This window comes from Argentina silus (genome assembly GCF_951799395.1).
Source record: "Argentina silus genome assembly, chromosome: 18".
In the NCBI taxonomy this organism is placed as follows: domain Eukaryota; kingdom Metazoa; phylum Chordata; class Actinopteri; order Argentiniformes; family Argentinidae; genus Argentina; species Argentina silus.
In genome coordinates this window covers 13,365,290-13,379,545 of record NC_139672.1, presented here as the reverse complement: position 1 = coordinate 13,379,545, position 14,256 = coordinate 13,365,290, and the positions used below count along the sequence as shown (strand labels likewise).

The following is a 14,256-nucleotide window of genomic DNA, read 5'->3' as shown; positions in this document are numbered from 1 at the left end:
ATTTCTTGCACAGCGCAACTCTCCCCTGGACGGCGTAAAGACCAGCGTCACGTCGTGTAACCTCCTATAAAATATGTAGTGTGCCAATCGAAATAGCCCGAGACAGCTGGAGCAATTCTCCACCGATATGACCAATTATTTCTGTATCCTATTACATGGTTAGAATATTTGCCATCATTACAGTGCTGCGGTGTAATGCATTTGGTTAATATTAAAATCCTGCAATAAGCTACCTGCATATATGCATAGCCTACATATTAAGATACATTCAGTAAGCTTCTGTACAGTAGGTATATTCCATCCCCTGACATGGTAGGTTATGGGAGCCTAACTATGTGTAGATTGTACAACTCAACAAATAGCTTAACGACAGCACTATAACACATATCCTGCATACCTGTTAGATCATCAATACGGAATATATTTGGATTAATTTGACAAGAGAAAAACACAAATATTGAATGACTGTAGATTGCATGTGGGCCAACCAGGGTACCAGAGTCAGGATTCAGCATATAAATACATACTGTACCGACACCACAAGATGGCGCTGTTATATTGATGTTTACAAATCGTCACTAGTAATCATTCTCAGTATGGTCTCTCCATCCAAGTAATTACATATGTGAGATTAAGATAGCTTTGATGCTGATTTTGTCGGATGAGGAAAATGCACTTCTCCAAGCCCTTTTAAATTCAAGGTATTAATTTTCACACCACTGTCTGAAGTGAGCTAACTAGCATGCACACATGCACACATGCACACACAAACAATCTCTCTCTCTCTCTTTCTCTCTCTCTTTCTCTCTCTCTCTCTCTCTCTCTCTGTCACACACACACACACACACACACACACACACACACACACACACACACACACACACACACACACACACACACATCCCTACAGGCAAAGAAAATGACAAATACTGTATGTTAACAGTGAGAGGACAATGTGACAACTTTGAGGACACATGATCCTTTCACATCTGACAGGCACCCCACAGATGACTCCAATATACTATTTTCATGTAATCCAATCATTAAAGCACTGTCAGTATTCCTGCCAGGTAATGGCTCACTCTTGATAAAGGACACAACCTACCAGTAGGAGGGGAAGGCAGAGGGGACCATTCTCAACCAACATGTTCTGTGGAAAATGATCCAAACGTCAATTTACTTTGCCAAAGTTTATATAATAGTGATAATATTGGTGTCATTACTTCTGATGTACATGATGTACAAACATACTGTACTCAGTTTTTTCTATGGATTGAAACAGGATATGACTAGTATAGTTGTGAAAGGGATTGCTATTGGATTAAAGCAGGTTCATTCATTTACTGAGGTGTTTACTGTATAACCCAATGGGCTGCTATGGAGACCACATGCAGTGGCAAGTAAGAACTCTGAAGATTGTAGAGAAATGGTAAACCGCCATGCAACAAGACATGTATGAGTCCTGTTTCTCTTGTGTGCTAGTGTGTGTGTGTGTGTGTGTGTGTGTGTGTGTGTGTGTGTGTGTGTGTGTGTGTGTGTGTGTGTGTACGTGCGAGAGAGAGAGAGAGAGACAGAAAAAAAGACTGTAATTATGAAATACCTTAATGCCTATTTTGAAACTGCCCTTGGGACTTGGGCTCACTACATGCTGCAATAGTTCTGGAACAATTCAATACACCACAAAATTTGACAGTGAAATTGTAGTACATCTTGCCAAATAAGTCCTGTTACCCACTGAAATATTCGTCTTCGCTGTGTAAACTAGTGAAAATTGCCTATAGGGAAAGCAGATGCTAAGATATCAGGTGAGCTGAGCTACTCTCATTAAGTCTAATTAATTGGCATTTGAAGGTTTGTTTTCATTCTCACTGCCTGAGGCATTCATACTGTACCATTGACAACATTTTGAGTCTTTGTCTCTGGCCTCACATCTGAGCATTATCTTCAACGTCAGTGACGCTGCCAAGTCAGGTGAGAACAGAACAGCCCACTGTAGGCCCATTAGCTACAAACCCTGTAAACAAAATGTGAGAAGAAGAATAGTCAACTTCAAATATAATTTGTAGGAATCCATAACAACACTATCAGGTGACGGGTCAATATGACAGATGCTGTGCCTCAAACTGACACAGGATCCTGAATGAAACCATATGGTGTTTACCTCCTCCTGCTCTCTGTCCCTCCCTGTCTCCACCAACCCCAAGACACCTCTCTAAGGACTGGGGAGGGGTTTGTCTATTTTGATATGCATGTTTTCTTACATGAACAACAACCGTGAGATGATGCTTCTGGTCCAGCTGGACCCTGTCATGCAGATCAGAGCGAGACCTCAGGGGTAAGAAGGCTGTTCCCTTACAGCATGGTCCCATCACCTTTCTGCACCGATGAACCACTTAATTGCTTTGACTCTTCGTCCAATTATTGTCTAATCCAGTGTCATTTTCTTGATGGACAAAACAGTATCACAGTTGGGATGTTTGGCTTCTAGGTACAGTAGAATATTGTCATGTAAATATGCAGATTTATTTTTATTTTTATGAACTGGCACCTTTCTATATACAGTAATGTACCTTCAGTGCCCTGTTTGGGTAGAAGCATGCACCGAAATACAGTTTTTCGTTTCTTCATGAAAATAAAAAAACATGTTACCCCCACCCTGATAGACCACCCCCTGAGGAGTGGGTCTTGGCTTCTCGAGAGGTAAAGAGGGCCAAATTGAAAGCGGCTGAGTGAAACGTGGGATGTGTCCAGTCAAGGCCAGTCAGCCATCACTTTCTTTTCTTTAGTAGGAATCCCCCGTTGGTCGGTCATTATTGTGTGTTTGTTTGACGGTTCTGCTTGGCTGACAGCTGTGGTTTGGGGCCCAGGGCGGGGAGAGTGGAGGAGTACAGTACCAGAGGTGGGGCGTGCTCTGGGCTGGGTGGGGGGTGGGAGTGATGACAGGTTGATTAGAAGAACCTGTCACAACACCATGCTCTCAATATTTAGGGCAAATGCTTGTAAAAAAACAAATTAAAAAATATATTACATTGTGTGTTGTGCGTGCAGCCAGATTTGTAATTTGTGGGCTATATGTGTCTCATTAACATTTGCAATATCGTTGCACATCTGTCCTAATTCAGATCAAATGCATGTGACAGTATAGAGCCTTTGAGAAGGTTGAGATGGAATCTCTGTACATAGTTAATGAGGCATCTTTTCCATCCTCTGGGAATACTAGCATGTCTAACTGTCCCTACCAGTTCCTGGCACACACTCTGTCGACATATTTTCCACCTACTTATGACAACACCTTGGAATGTTCTCTTTTTCCAAAGACCAGGTAGTAATCTTCAAGACAGTTGCAACATATCCAATGTGTGCTCGAAATAGTACACTATTCAAATGTGAAATGTAACCCTCACATTAGCTAGTGAGCGTACATGATTTATCTGCGATGAAACTAGGAATGGTCATAACTTCGCGAAACACACGATATCCTCTTCCTCTTCTGACTGAAGACAATTTGCAGAGCCATTAGGCTACAGTAATGAGATAACAGCTTATGTGACAAATGTTTTCTATCTCTCTTGTCCCCATAGAGTCTGGTCTGTGTACAGCAACAGACCCATTTCTGGCTCGACGGCCATTCAGATCACTTTGACCTGACTGACCCTCAGTCAACAATTAACACACGTTATCATTTGTCCAACCAACCCACATTTTTTATCCTCTATGAGCTTTTGTTTCATATCAACAACGCAGATGAGGAAAACACAATCTGCACGTTATGATGACATGATTGACAAATGCGAGAAGATGCAGTATATTTCAATATAACATCTACTCACAAGAGCAGCTCAATAAAAGTTAATGATACACTACGGAAGTTTGATTACTAATTGTTTACCTCAAACGTTTTCGAGTGATGAGTGTATGTTTATCATACTTGTATGATATAATATCAATCAATGCATTGCCTCATTAAACCACGCAATACTTAGTTTTAGACTTACAAGCTTTGGCAAAATAAGCTTATGCTCATTACTAAATGACTATGTGCCAACATAGAGTATCAGCATTAGAGTAATTACAACGTTACCACACTTATTATGGCAACTTGATATTTTTGATATCCAATTTGTTATTCATCAGCTATAACAGGCTGAACGTTTTTCAATTATAAATTACTAAATTATAAATTTATGGCATTTAGCAGACGCTTTTATCCAAAGCGACTGACAACAAACACATTTGTTTAAGTAAGTGAATCATCTATCCATCAGTCATCACAAGATAAAGTAATCAATGCTCAGACCAAAAATCTGATAATCTTGCAAGTTATTAATGTGTCCAAATCGTGTGATTTAATTCAAATGTTGCTGCTGTACCCTGTCGACCCACTTACCTGTAAGGATGCATGAGAATTTCCACCCATGGTCCTCCCTGCGGATGACGTCAGAAGCCCGGTGGTTTCTCCTGCCGGAGCGCCTCGTCCCGTCGCCTCCACCAGAGAGGAGGAGCTGGGACACTTCAACTTCTCACAAGTCCAAGAAAAGTCGCCTCGTTCACGCCACCTCAAGGTTTTTATGGTAAAACTAGTTGAAGAATATTCTGAATTAGTATGGAATGACACATTTTCACTCGTCGAGGAAGAACGAATAGCTTGAAAAGTGCCATGGCTGTACAGTTTCAAATCTGGATCATTTTCACCTTTTTACTTTCCTGGGGCTCGGGTGCTTTGCCGGAAAAGAAAGGTAAGACAAGGAGTAATGTGCTTCCCAGTGTCCTTTTAGGACATACTTTCGTTGGGAAATGAGTTGCCATTCGTTACATTATTCACGAAAGTTATTTCACTGTACAAGTACAGTCCATGTATAACATGTATGTCTTTGGTACAAACTCCTCAGCTTGGGAAAGAGTAAAGTGACTTATCTGAGCTACATTTAACAATTGATCTACCACCCTATATTTGTAACATGTAAAGTGTTAAAGCATAATGGCCAGTGATAGTATAGCTTTCATAGCCATTGTGACTGTGAGTGTGAGGTCCCAGTTGGAAGGGAAATCACATCGTAACTGTGCAGCCCCGTGTGAAATGACAAACGTACTGTGCTCACGTTGATTCCCGGGAATGGGAGGAGAGAGGTTTTGCAATACTAGCCTAATTGTCCTCAAATGAGGTACATTTCATTTTGGAAGGGGGGGGGGGGGGAATATTGCCCAGCTTCTTTTCACTTTTTTTTGTGATGCACTACTTGTCTGCAACTTTGATTTGTGCTGCCAGCAACTTGGTCTAGGTTATTGTGGTAGCGGATGGTTGGATGTCCCATCAGCGTCTCTGTCTCCGTCTGTCTCTCTCTCTGTCTGTCTCTCTCTATGTCTGTCTGTCTGTCTCTCTCTCTCTCACTCTCTATGTCTGTCTGTCTGTCTGTCTCTCTCTCTCTCACACACACACACACACACACACACACATACACACACGCAGTCATTCATACACTGGGAAAATAAATGTTTAGCTCATATGTATTGCACTAGAGTTGTGGCTGCGCTGTACAGTACAGTAGATGTTTTCTGTTGGCCTTGTATTAAAGGTCACTGACATGAGGGTATTATTGTTAACTAGGGACACGTGGGACTGTTTTGTCTGCTCTAATCAATGTCCTATATATAATAGTTTCCAACTATTTGATATATTCTGCAAAGTGCCTCTATCATTCTGATGATGAGAATATTCTCCAGCTGCATGCAGCATGGAGGGTGTTTTGTAGGAGGACTTTCTCGACAACACCACTTCTGCTACCGGTTTTATTTGCTTCCTCCGTAAGCCTGAATAAACTAAGTCAACAGAAGCGTTCAGGCAGAGTAAACTCTGTGGAAACATTAATAGTACATGTCATCCCAGTTAAATAGAGGGCAATGCTTCTTCTATGGCGAGATAAACAACTAAGATAAGAAACTACTTTTCAGAAAACATTCATGTTACATCTAGCTAGCAGATGGTCTTATGGAGAATACACACAGGGATACAAACGCAGACATGTTGAGTAAAACCTAAACCATTGGTAATGATCGCAGTGATAGAATAAGAAAGTATGTTTCAAAGTTTTAAATTTTTTTATCTAAAAGCTGATTTTCCTCAGACTTTTTTTCCTGTACTTCACCTAACATTAATCAGATCCTAGGAGGGGCAGGTGGATGGAGGGAGCCTCTTAAAGCCCTCATAACCTTTAGTGGTTGTGTTCATCTGTCATCATCTACATTCAATAGAAGCATATCCAAAGCCATGGTCCCAGAGCCCATACAGAGTTAACAAGTGGATGTTTCATCTCTCTAGCCGGTTCCAGCGAGTTCCTTTCCCAGCCAGTGTTTGCAGAATCATAACAAGTCAGCCGTGTTTGTGAGCCATAAGACAGATTTTCCTAAATATTTCGCCACAGCTAAACAAACCAGACAGCACTCATCGAGGCCCTGCTGTAAAAGCAGAAAAAGGGCCCTAAATAAGGCTTTATGAAAGTCTATAAAACTAGAAAAACCTTCAAAAACTGTCACTGCACCAGAAAGTTAGTTGCAAATTTTAGTACAGCGAACATTAGTTTAAAGAGTTAGTTTTAAGTTCTGTATACAGGACATATACTTGCATTTCTTCGATTTTCATTTGAATTCAATGTCCTGCCATGTGGTTTGAGAGGAGGACAGTTTGTTTTGTTGTTGTTGTTTGGCCACCGGCTGAGACAGATGTTTCTGTGTTACTCAGAGCATCTTCCTGACACGCATTTTCCAAAAGTAGCTAAGTTGATAAGAACATGACCTGAAATTACAGTATAGTCAATATGTAGTCAATATCAATGCTCTCCTTTAGCCTATTTGAAAATGACAAGAACGACAGCAATAGCTGAGATATTCCAATTGTCCTGCATTTCACTGTAGCGCACATGAGGTTATCCATCAATTGATATGGGTTACTCAGTAGATGTCAACAAAGTCACAATATGTTAATTAGAGTGTGTCATATCTATCGCTTTCATCTTTTGCAAAAAACTCAAATTTGACTCAAATCCAAACTTCTGGATGGACATGGGTGTGTTCCTCAAAATATGTACCTAGACCATAGGATCTTTCTCCTCCAGAGTCAAATTGCAGTGTTAAGATGGGAAGGACAAAACTCCTGCACCCCCTCAGTTTTTCCTACGTTAGTGACAAAAAACAACTGAAAGCCCCCTCTTTAGCTTGCTCTGGGGATCTGAATGAATTTAGCGGATGTTGTTATCCTGTATGGGGAAGACATCAATGGTGTGGGCTCCCTCTTTGAGATGAATTTGAGATTTGATAATGCACTTAGCAGCAATTACTACTCTCCCACAGGAAGTGTGCCCTGTCAGTTATCCCGTGACAGCCTGGGCAGCCCGTTTGGTGGTGGGAGTCAGGTACAACTGCTGAGAGACTTACATACGCTGCCTCACTGGTGATTAACTCTCATCTGCAGAGAGCTTGTTAATACGACCCATCATTTCTCCCATTAGTCATCCGGAAGTCATTTCTCCAGTAATTCTAAATGACTGCCTACGATGCCTAACCCCCACGGGGTCTTTGTGTCCACTGGACCTCTCTCTATACTATACTGCTCTATACTCTATAGTATCGTTTGGTGGTGGTTGAAATGGTTCTCTTAACGGTTTGTGAAAACGTTGTATCTTTTGCGATGCTCATCTCAGGCCATGCCAAGCTGTCAGAGCAGAGATATTGGAGGGAAGAGCTTCCCTCAGGGCTCGTCTCCTTGGGCCACGAGATAACCTGTGTGTAACAGATCAAACTAATCACAGGGACATGTCGCCAGCTAAATCCTTAATCCCCACACCAGGAGGCCCACCAAGCTCGCGTGGGCACGACCCAAGCCGCTTACGTCAATATTATTTTTCATAGTTAATGGGTGTCGGAAGCTCTTGGCAGCTGTCGGAGTGGGACGTGTCACGTAGGTAAAGTCCAGTGAAAGTGCTAGACTGCCATCTCCCCATCAATCTGCACGAATATTTAGATACAGTATTGTGTATTATGTAGTATTATACAGTAGTATACTGTATTTTCCCTACTCTGTGATCATATAGTTAGTCAGTCTAGTCTCTTCAGGTTGCCATTGCACCATTACAGACTCCTCAACCCCCCAATAAAGGTTCCTGCTCTCATTTGGAATCCAACCAAACCAACTTCTCTACTACAGCATTCCATATCCATCATCCATTGTTTTCCATAATTTCTGAAAACCATTTCTTTTATTTTCATTAAAACCCACTCTGTGGGATCAGGTGGATGTCGCCAGTGAAATATAGGTTACGATACTAAGGTAACTTAAGACTCTCAGGCTGTTCATTAGGATCCAGTGGGGGTGCTTGCTGGTCTGCCTCTCTGATGGCATTCCCAGATTCCCATCTGCTCAAACCATTGTTGGAGATATGGCTTCTGGAGTTGGGCCATGAGTCCTGAAAAAAAACAAAAACTCTCCCTCCTTTGATAAACTGCACTAGTGTCTTGAGTGGCAGAGATTTCTTTTGCTCCAGAGGATTACTGTTTCAGAGATGGACAATGGTGCCCTTTGTGAATTCCAGGTATCCAGCAGCACTGATGCCTTTGTCTGAGGCATGAGATCTGTGGCCTGCAGCAGAAGCACCCAGTGGTGTTTGTGTAGATGTTGCATACTTCACTGTATTCTCCACCGTAAGCTAAGGCTGTAGACAGCCTTTGTCATTTCCCCATTATTTGATGACACCATCATTCACAGTCACAGCTCATTTATCGAGTAAACACACACACACACACACACACACACACACACACACACACACACACACACACACACACACACACACACACACACACACACACACACACACACACACACAGTTGATTCTCAATAAACCATTATAGTTTGAGTTCATGGTAGAGCACATTATACTGTGGTTACCATTGTAGATAGATGATGTCTTGCAGTTTGCAATATATACATCCAGTTATCTTATGCATGGAGTAAGTGACTTGTTTGAATGTGGTTACTCATTGAGCTGATTTCAATCCTTTGTTTGTACATGGTGACATCGACTGGTTTTATAGCCTTTCCATGATCCAATGGGTCACCTCGAGTCTCCGGTGGAAAGAGACCAAGGAATTCGGTCTGGAAAAAGGCCCCACTATCTTTACTCCTCATCAGGTGCAAAACAGAAAACAGCCCACTGCTCACATGAATCCATTGACCCCCTTGTATAGTTTCATTTAAACAATATTTTACCAAGAGAAAATAGACTCAAATGGAGATTGCGATTTGTTTGCCCTGTATATTCAAAATTCATAGATAGTTTCCCATATTATCTTTTTTACTGAGACATAATTGCATGCAGTGATTGTATGTTTCAATTTAATTACTTATGACACATAGATAACATGTGGGTTGTGGCTTAGTATGTAATATATCTATGCCTTACGGTATATCACAGTTCACAGCTATACAAATATTGAACAGCAATAATGGCACAAACAATAGAAGTCGTTCCTCCATGTTGTAAAAGTGAAGAGGCCAGAAGAGTGACAAAGAGCATGACTGCAATATTGATGTCAGCAAATTCAAACATCATTTTTAGATGAACCAATATAGCTCACCCCCTCCCCTCGCCTTTTACTGCCTGGTTGGCTCAGAAATCACTACAATGGTTTATTTGGACATTGCCAGTAGGTAAAGATGGGAAGTGGGAAATGAATGTGTTTCCATCCTGTGGGCCTCTGTCAGGACTGATTTCGCAACAGTGCTGCTCTTTTGGAAAGCTGAACATCAAACATGTGTATTACTTTGGTTCTATCGAACATGGAGAATTCTATCGCTAAAACGTAGGTGCCCAATATCTGTTGACCCTCCATCTGTATGTTATAGAAGAGATACGGGCCAATTTGCTCTGAATAAATTAATATGCAATATTCCGTTGTTGACAGATGACAGTGAGAGGGACTAAAGGGTGATAAACAGATCGAAGAGAGAATCATGATTAGGAAGAAAAACAGGAAAATCTGATAGAGATTTACACATAGAAACATCAGGAAGACTGTTCAAGATACGGTCAAGTATTTTACTTTGATTTAGAATATTTCGCCAGTGTTCTAAAGTTGTTTCAGTATTCTAAAGTTGTTTCAGTATTCTAAAGTTGTTTCAGTAGACGTTGTCAGGTCCCCAGTTAACGGCACACACAGACAATGTAGTCTGGAATTTCTCATCCTTGTAGGTGTGGCGTCTTTAGTAACACACCTCCTCTTGGGTCTTTCAGAAGAACAATGTTTGGAATAATACTTGTGCAAAAAAGGAATCCCCCATTGGGACGAGAACAATAGCTTCACAAAACAAATCTTCCCAAAACCCACCACGGGGCAGGTTCAGGGGTGGTGGCTGATTTCAGTAATGGGTTGCTTGTGTTCCTTATACCATTTAGGCTCTTCCTGTGTGGTCCATATCGGTCTAATAAACTAAATGGTATTGTATGTTTAAACTGTGAGTCATATGTTTGTGAAGGATCCTGGTCCAATATAGTTAATTTGTTCACTTTTCATGTAAATCGATCCTCCCATCGGGTTAGAACGTATGGGGATAGAAGGGTGATGTCCCTGTTGTTCTTGATCTAGGACGCAGTTTGCTTCCTCCTACTATATCCTGATTAAGACCTTATTCTCTATACAGTGCACTGCCCAGCTTGGCCAGAATCACGTCATGGTTTATTCTCTGTCCAAAGAGACTGAAGTACATGGAAAATGGGGAGTCTTTTGAGATTTGGCCCAGGTGACAGATAGATACATGTTGGTATCTGCCATGATATAGATTTATGAGGCGTTAACTCTCTGATTTGTCAGTCTGCTGTAAAGCAGGTGTGATTTTCCACACCTGAGGCATTTCCACACTTTCTTGTCAGAACTCAGACGTATATGTAGACTTTAAACAAATCGTAGATCATTTTATGTTTGGACAAACCAAACTTAAACCATGTCCATGATATAGCATATTGAAGTTCAAAACGTGTAAAAAGTATCCTCTAAGAATGCGTGACTCAAGTGTCTCAACTTGGTATGGAGAGTTGCAAATGAATGTCTTACAAAACCGAGCATGGAATCAAGTGGGAACCCTGTTACGGCTTGTCAGAGGGATTTTCATCACTCGACTCCTAACTACTTAGTGTTTTCCTTCCCCATTATGGCATTACATGCCTTATTAGAGAGGGTGTGGTGACATGCTGATCAAGGCCGTATAACTTTCTTATTATCTACTTGAATGGTACTTATAGTGCATAGAGACGGCAGTGTTTACAGAGGAGCAGTCATTGTTTGGTCTAAATGGTACATCACCTCCATTTTGAACTGATTGCGCCCTCCACAAGGCCATGAGTGAAACAAAAAAATCCTCCAAACCATACCCCCCAAAATCACGTTGTATTCATGCCTCCTTTGGAGGTCTGGAGAAATAGTTTTTAGCTGATTCCATTAGAATGCGGTGCGGGTTGCGAGCGGCGACATCTTGATTGACTTTGAGCAGACGTGATGTTTCGAACCACCCCCCAAAAATGTGTCTGTGTTAGCCAATCAACTTAGCTAACAGTGCTAGCCAGCTATATTTCTTTTTTAAATGGACATTGCTGAAGCTGGTTTTATTTTTCCTGGAATTATAATATGGTACTGTCGTACAGTGCTACATGTAAGTGATACCTGTAGTGCCCCAAGGTTCATTCGGTCATAGAAGCAACCTTTCTGTCAGTAACCACTCAGTTCTGAATGTTATTGACGAGGGAGCTGAAAGCACGAGGCGTTTCACTGTATAGACAGAGGCAATGTTATCTTGGCTCCCGATCAACAGACTCTGACACAACCCCTTCTGAAGGCTGAATTCACGACACATACAAGCACATGTGTGGGAGTGCGCACACATGCGCGCGCACACACACACACACACACACATACACACACACATATACACAGACATACAGTAAACACACACACACACACACACACACACACACACACACACACACACACACACACACACACACAGGTCCAAGCTTTGTCCAACGGCTGTAACACCGACACAGAGTGCTGTGTTGTTTGCTTTTTACATGTCCCGATTCACTTGTTATATATGCTAGAGAATAGAGAGGGAGGGAGGGAGGGAGGGAGAGAGAGAGAGAGAGAGAGAGAGAGAGAGAGAGAGAGAGAGAGAGAGAGAGAGAGAGAGAGAGAGAGAGAGAGAGTGATGCATTCAGCTATCTGCTCCATATGTATACATAGGCCAGACCTGCATGGATGGCCCCATCTCCGTGGTAACCTTAACTTGTGTAACAAAAGGTTCTTTATTCAGGACTTTGGGTGTCTGCTGTGACACAAGCTTATCTTTCTCCTCTGGTGTTAATGGGCTGTGTAGACGTGACTTTAGTCACATTGTTATTTAGCCTGTACCAACACTGGGGAAGAAAGGCCAGTGTCTTGAAAGGCCAGTATTTATATACACCGTCAGAGGATGTGTTCAATTAGAAGGGTCACTGTTTTGGATAATCAGGGCAGTTATTTTGTCTTTTTGTATTAGCCTACCTATGTACATTCGATTATGTTTCAAATATAGATACATGCATAAGCAATTTATATTATGTTGCTAAATGTATGAATTTGCATGGAATTACATACCGTTACAGAGTGACTGTGCAGGTACATATTACTACCTTGCTGCTTAGGGTGAAGTCATGAACCAAGACAGATGTAGGAAAACCCCTTAAGCTTGACGTGTCAAATCCAATCAAACATTTTTTTTTATTGCACACTTCATACACATATGCAACATCATGCGGTTTACAGGATGAATGAATAAAAAGAGAGAGAGAGACGTATGATGTATCCCTAATCAAAAACTTTTATGAAAAGAAAATGGTTGATGAATCATGTTGTTGTGAGGTATCTTGGTCCTGGGGGGGGGGGGTTACTGAAGGGTACAACATGTGTCCTGAATTGAATGAAGGAAACTGACAAATCACCTGTTCACATCGAACAGTATGTTGTTGGAGAGGAAATTACAGCCATTCCATCTCATGACGTACCCTCTGAATTACCGACACGATGATAGGCTAGCAGCACATTATGACAGGGTGTGGTATGAAGATGTCAGCCTTCATACCGTCACTCCAGTCTAGCCCTTTTTTTACATCACCTTAGAAGAATTTCATCATCACTACAAAATGTTTTCTCCATGTTGTTTACTGCCCAGAGCTGGAAGACATGGCTGGTTGATATCAGAGTAACAGATTCACCGACAACTGCTTTGCAGAGTTACTCTGTGATTTGTTAAACTCACTAAGAAAGGCTTCTGGTTGACGCTATGACCTTCTCTACCTTTGGTGATTGTTGCAGGTTGAAATAGCAGATGCTTCACTGCACTCAAAACTAGAATGAATTTCCTGGTGGGAAATCTGCGGGAGAGAAACGACTTTATGACCACATGTTGCCATAATAGGAACCAGAAGACCCCAAACAAAAAAAAGAAGGAAAAAAATACAGCTTTAACCTAATTTCCTCGCTGTACAACAGGGCGTGATTGATCCTTCATTGACCATAGAAACCGTACGATTTTACAGCACGTTACCATCCAAAGTCATGTATTTTCTCACCCTGCCCTACATTCCCTGACATGACATGACAAAGGGCTGAAATATGATTGAAAATTAATGTAATCTCTGGTCAGTCAGTAAGTGTTTATAGCTGGGTGGAGGATGGTCTATGTGAATACCCAAGAGTGCCTAGTTGGATTCCAGACATCAGGATTAGCCTATTGGACCTTTATCCACTGTATCAACAGTCTATCTCTCTGAGCTGATTATCCTTTCGAGAGTCCCAGACTTTTTAATATGGGATGCACTTGTTTCTGTTTTATGAAAGTATTATCCCGTAATCACCCATGCATAATATTGCCGGAAAGATTAGAATAAGTGTAATTGGTTTAAGGGTTGAAGGGCACATAAGCAAGTTTGATTGCTTTCAAATAGTCAAGCATGAGGTATTTGAAGAATGTTAGGCAGCCATCTCCACAAGCAGCAAATGGGGAACAGAGTGGATAAGCCCCTTTTCAGTTTCTACTGTCTGTGGTGATCAGGCAGCATACGGTTCAGGCATTTTTTTAAGACAATATCCACTCTTTAAACCTCCAACAATTAAAATGGTCCGAATTCTTCCCAGATTACCTCAGGTTCTGTGTGTTGTAAGGATTTGGCATCTACA

The 14,256-nt window shown here is 41.5% G+C and overlaps 1 protein-coding gene across 1 annotated transcript in view; it reads left to right on the top strand.

The window, feature by feature from the left end:
- The first annotated feature begins 4,537 nt into the window (after positions 1-4,537).
- The window catches only part of egfra (epidermal growth factor receptor a (erythroblastic leukemia viral (v-erb-b) oncogene homolog, avian)), a 40,100-nt gene continuing 30,381 nt past the window's right edge, over positions 4,538-14,256 (top strand). Inside the window, exon 1 of the mRNA XM_083689876.1 lies at positions 4,538-4,736. Within this exon, the coding sequence (XP_083546002.1) occupies positions 4,658-4,736 (79 nt within the window). The 5' untranslated portion in view covers positions 4,538-4,657. The remainder of the gene's footprint in view (positions 4,737-14,256) is intronic.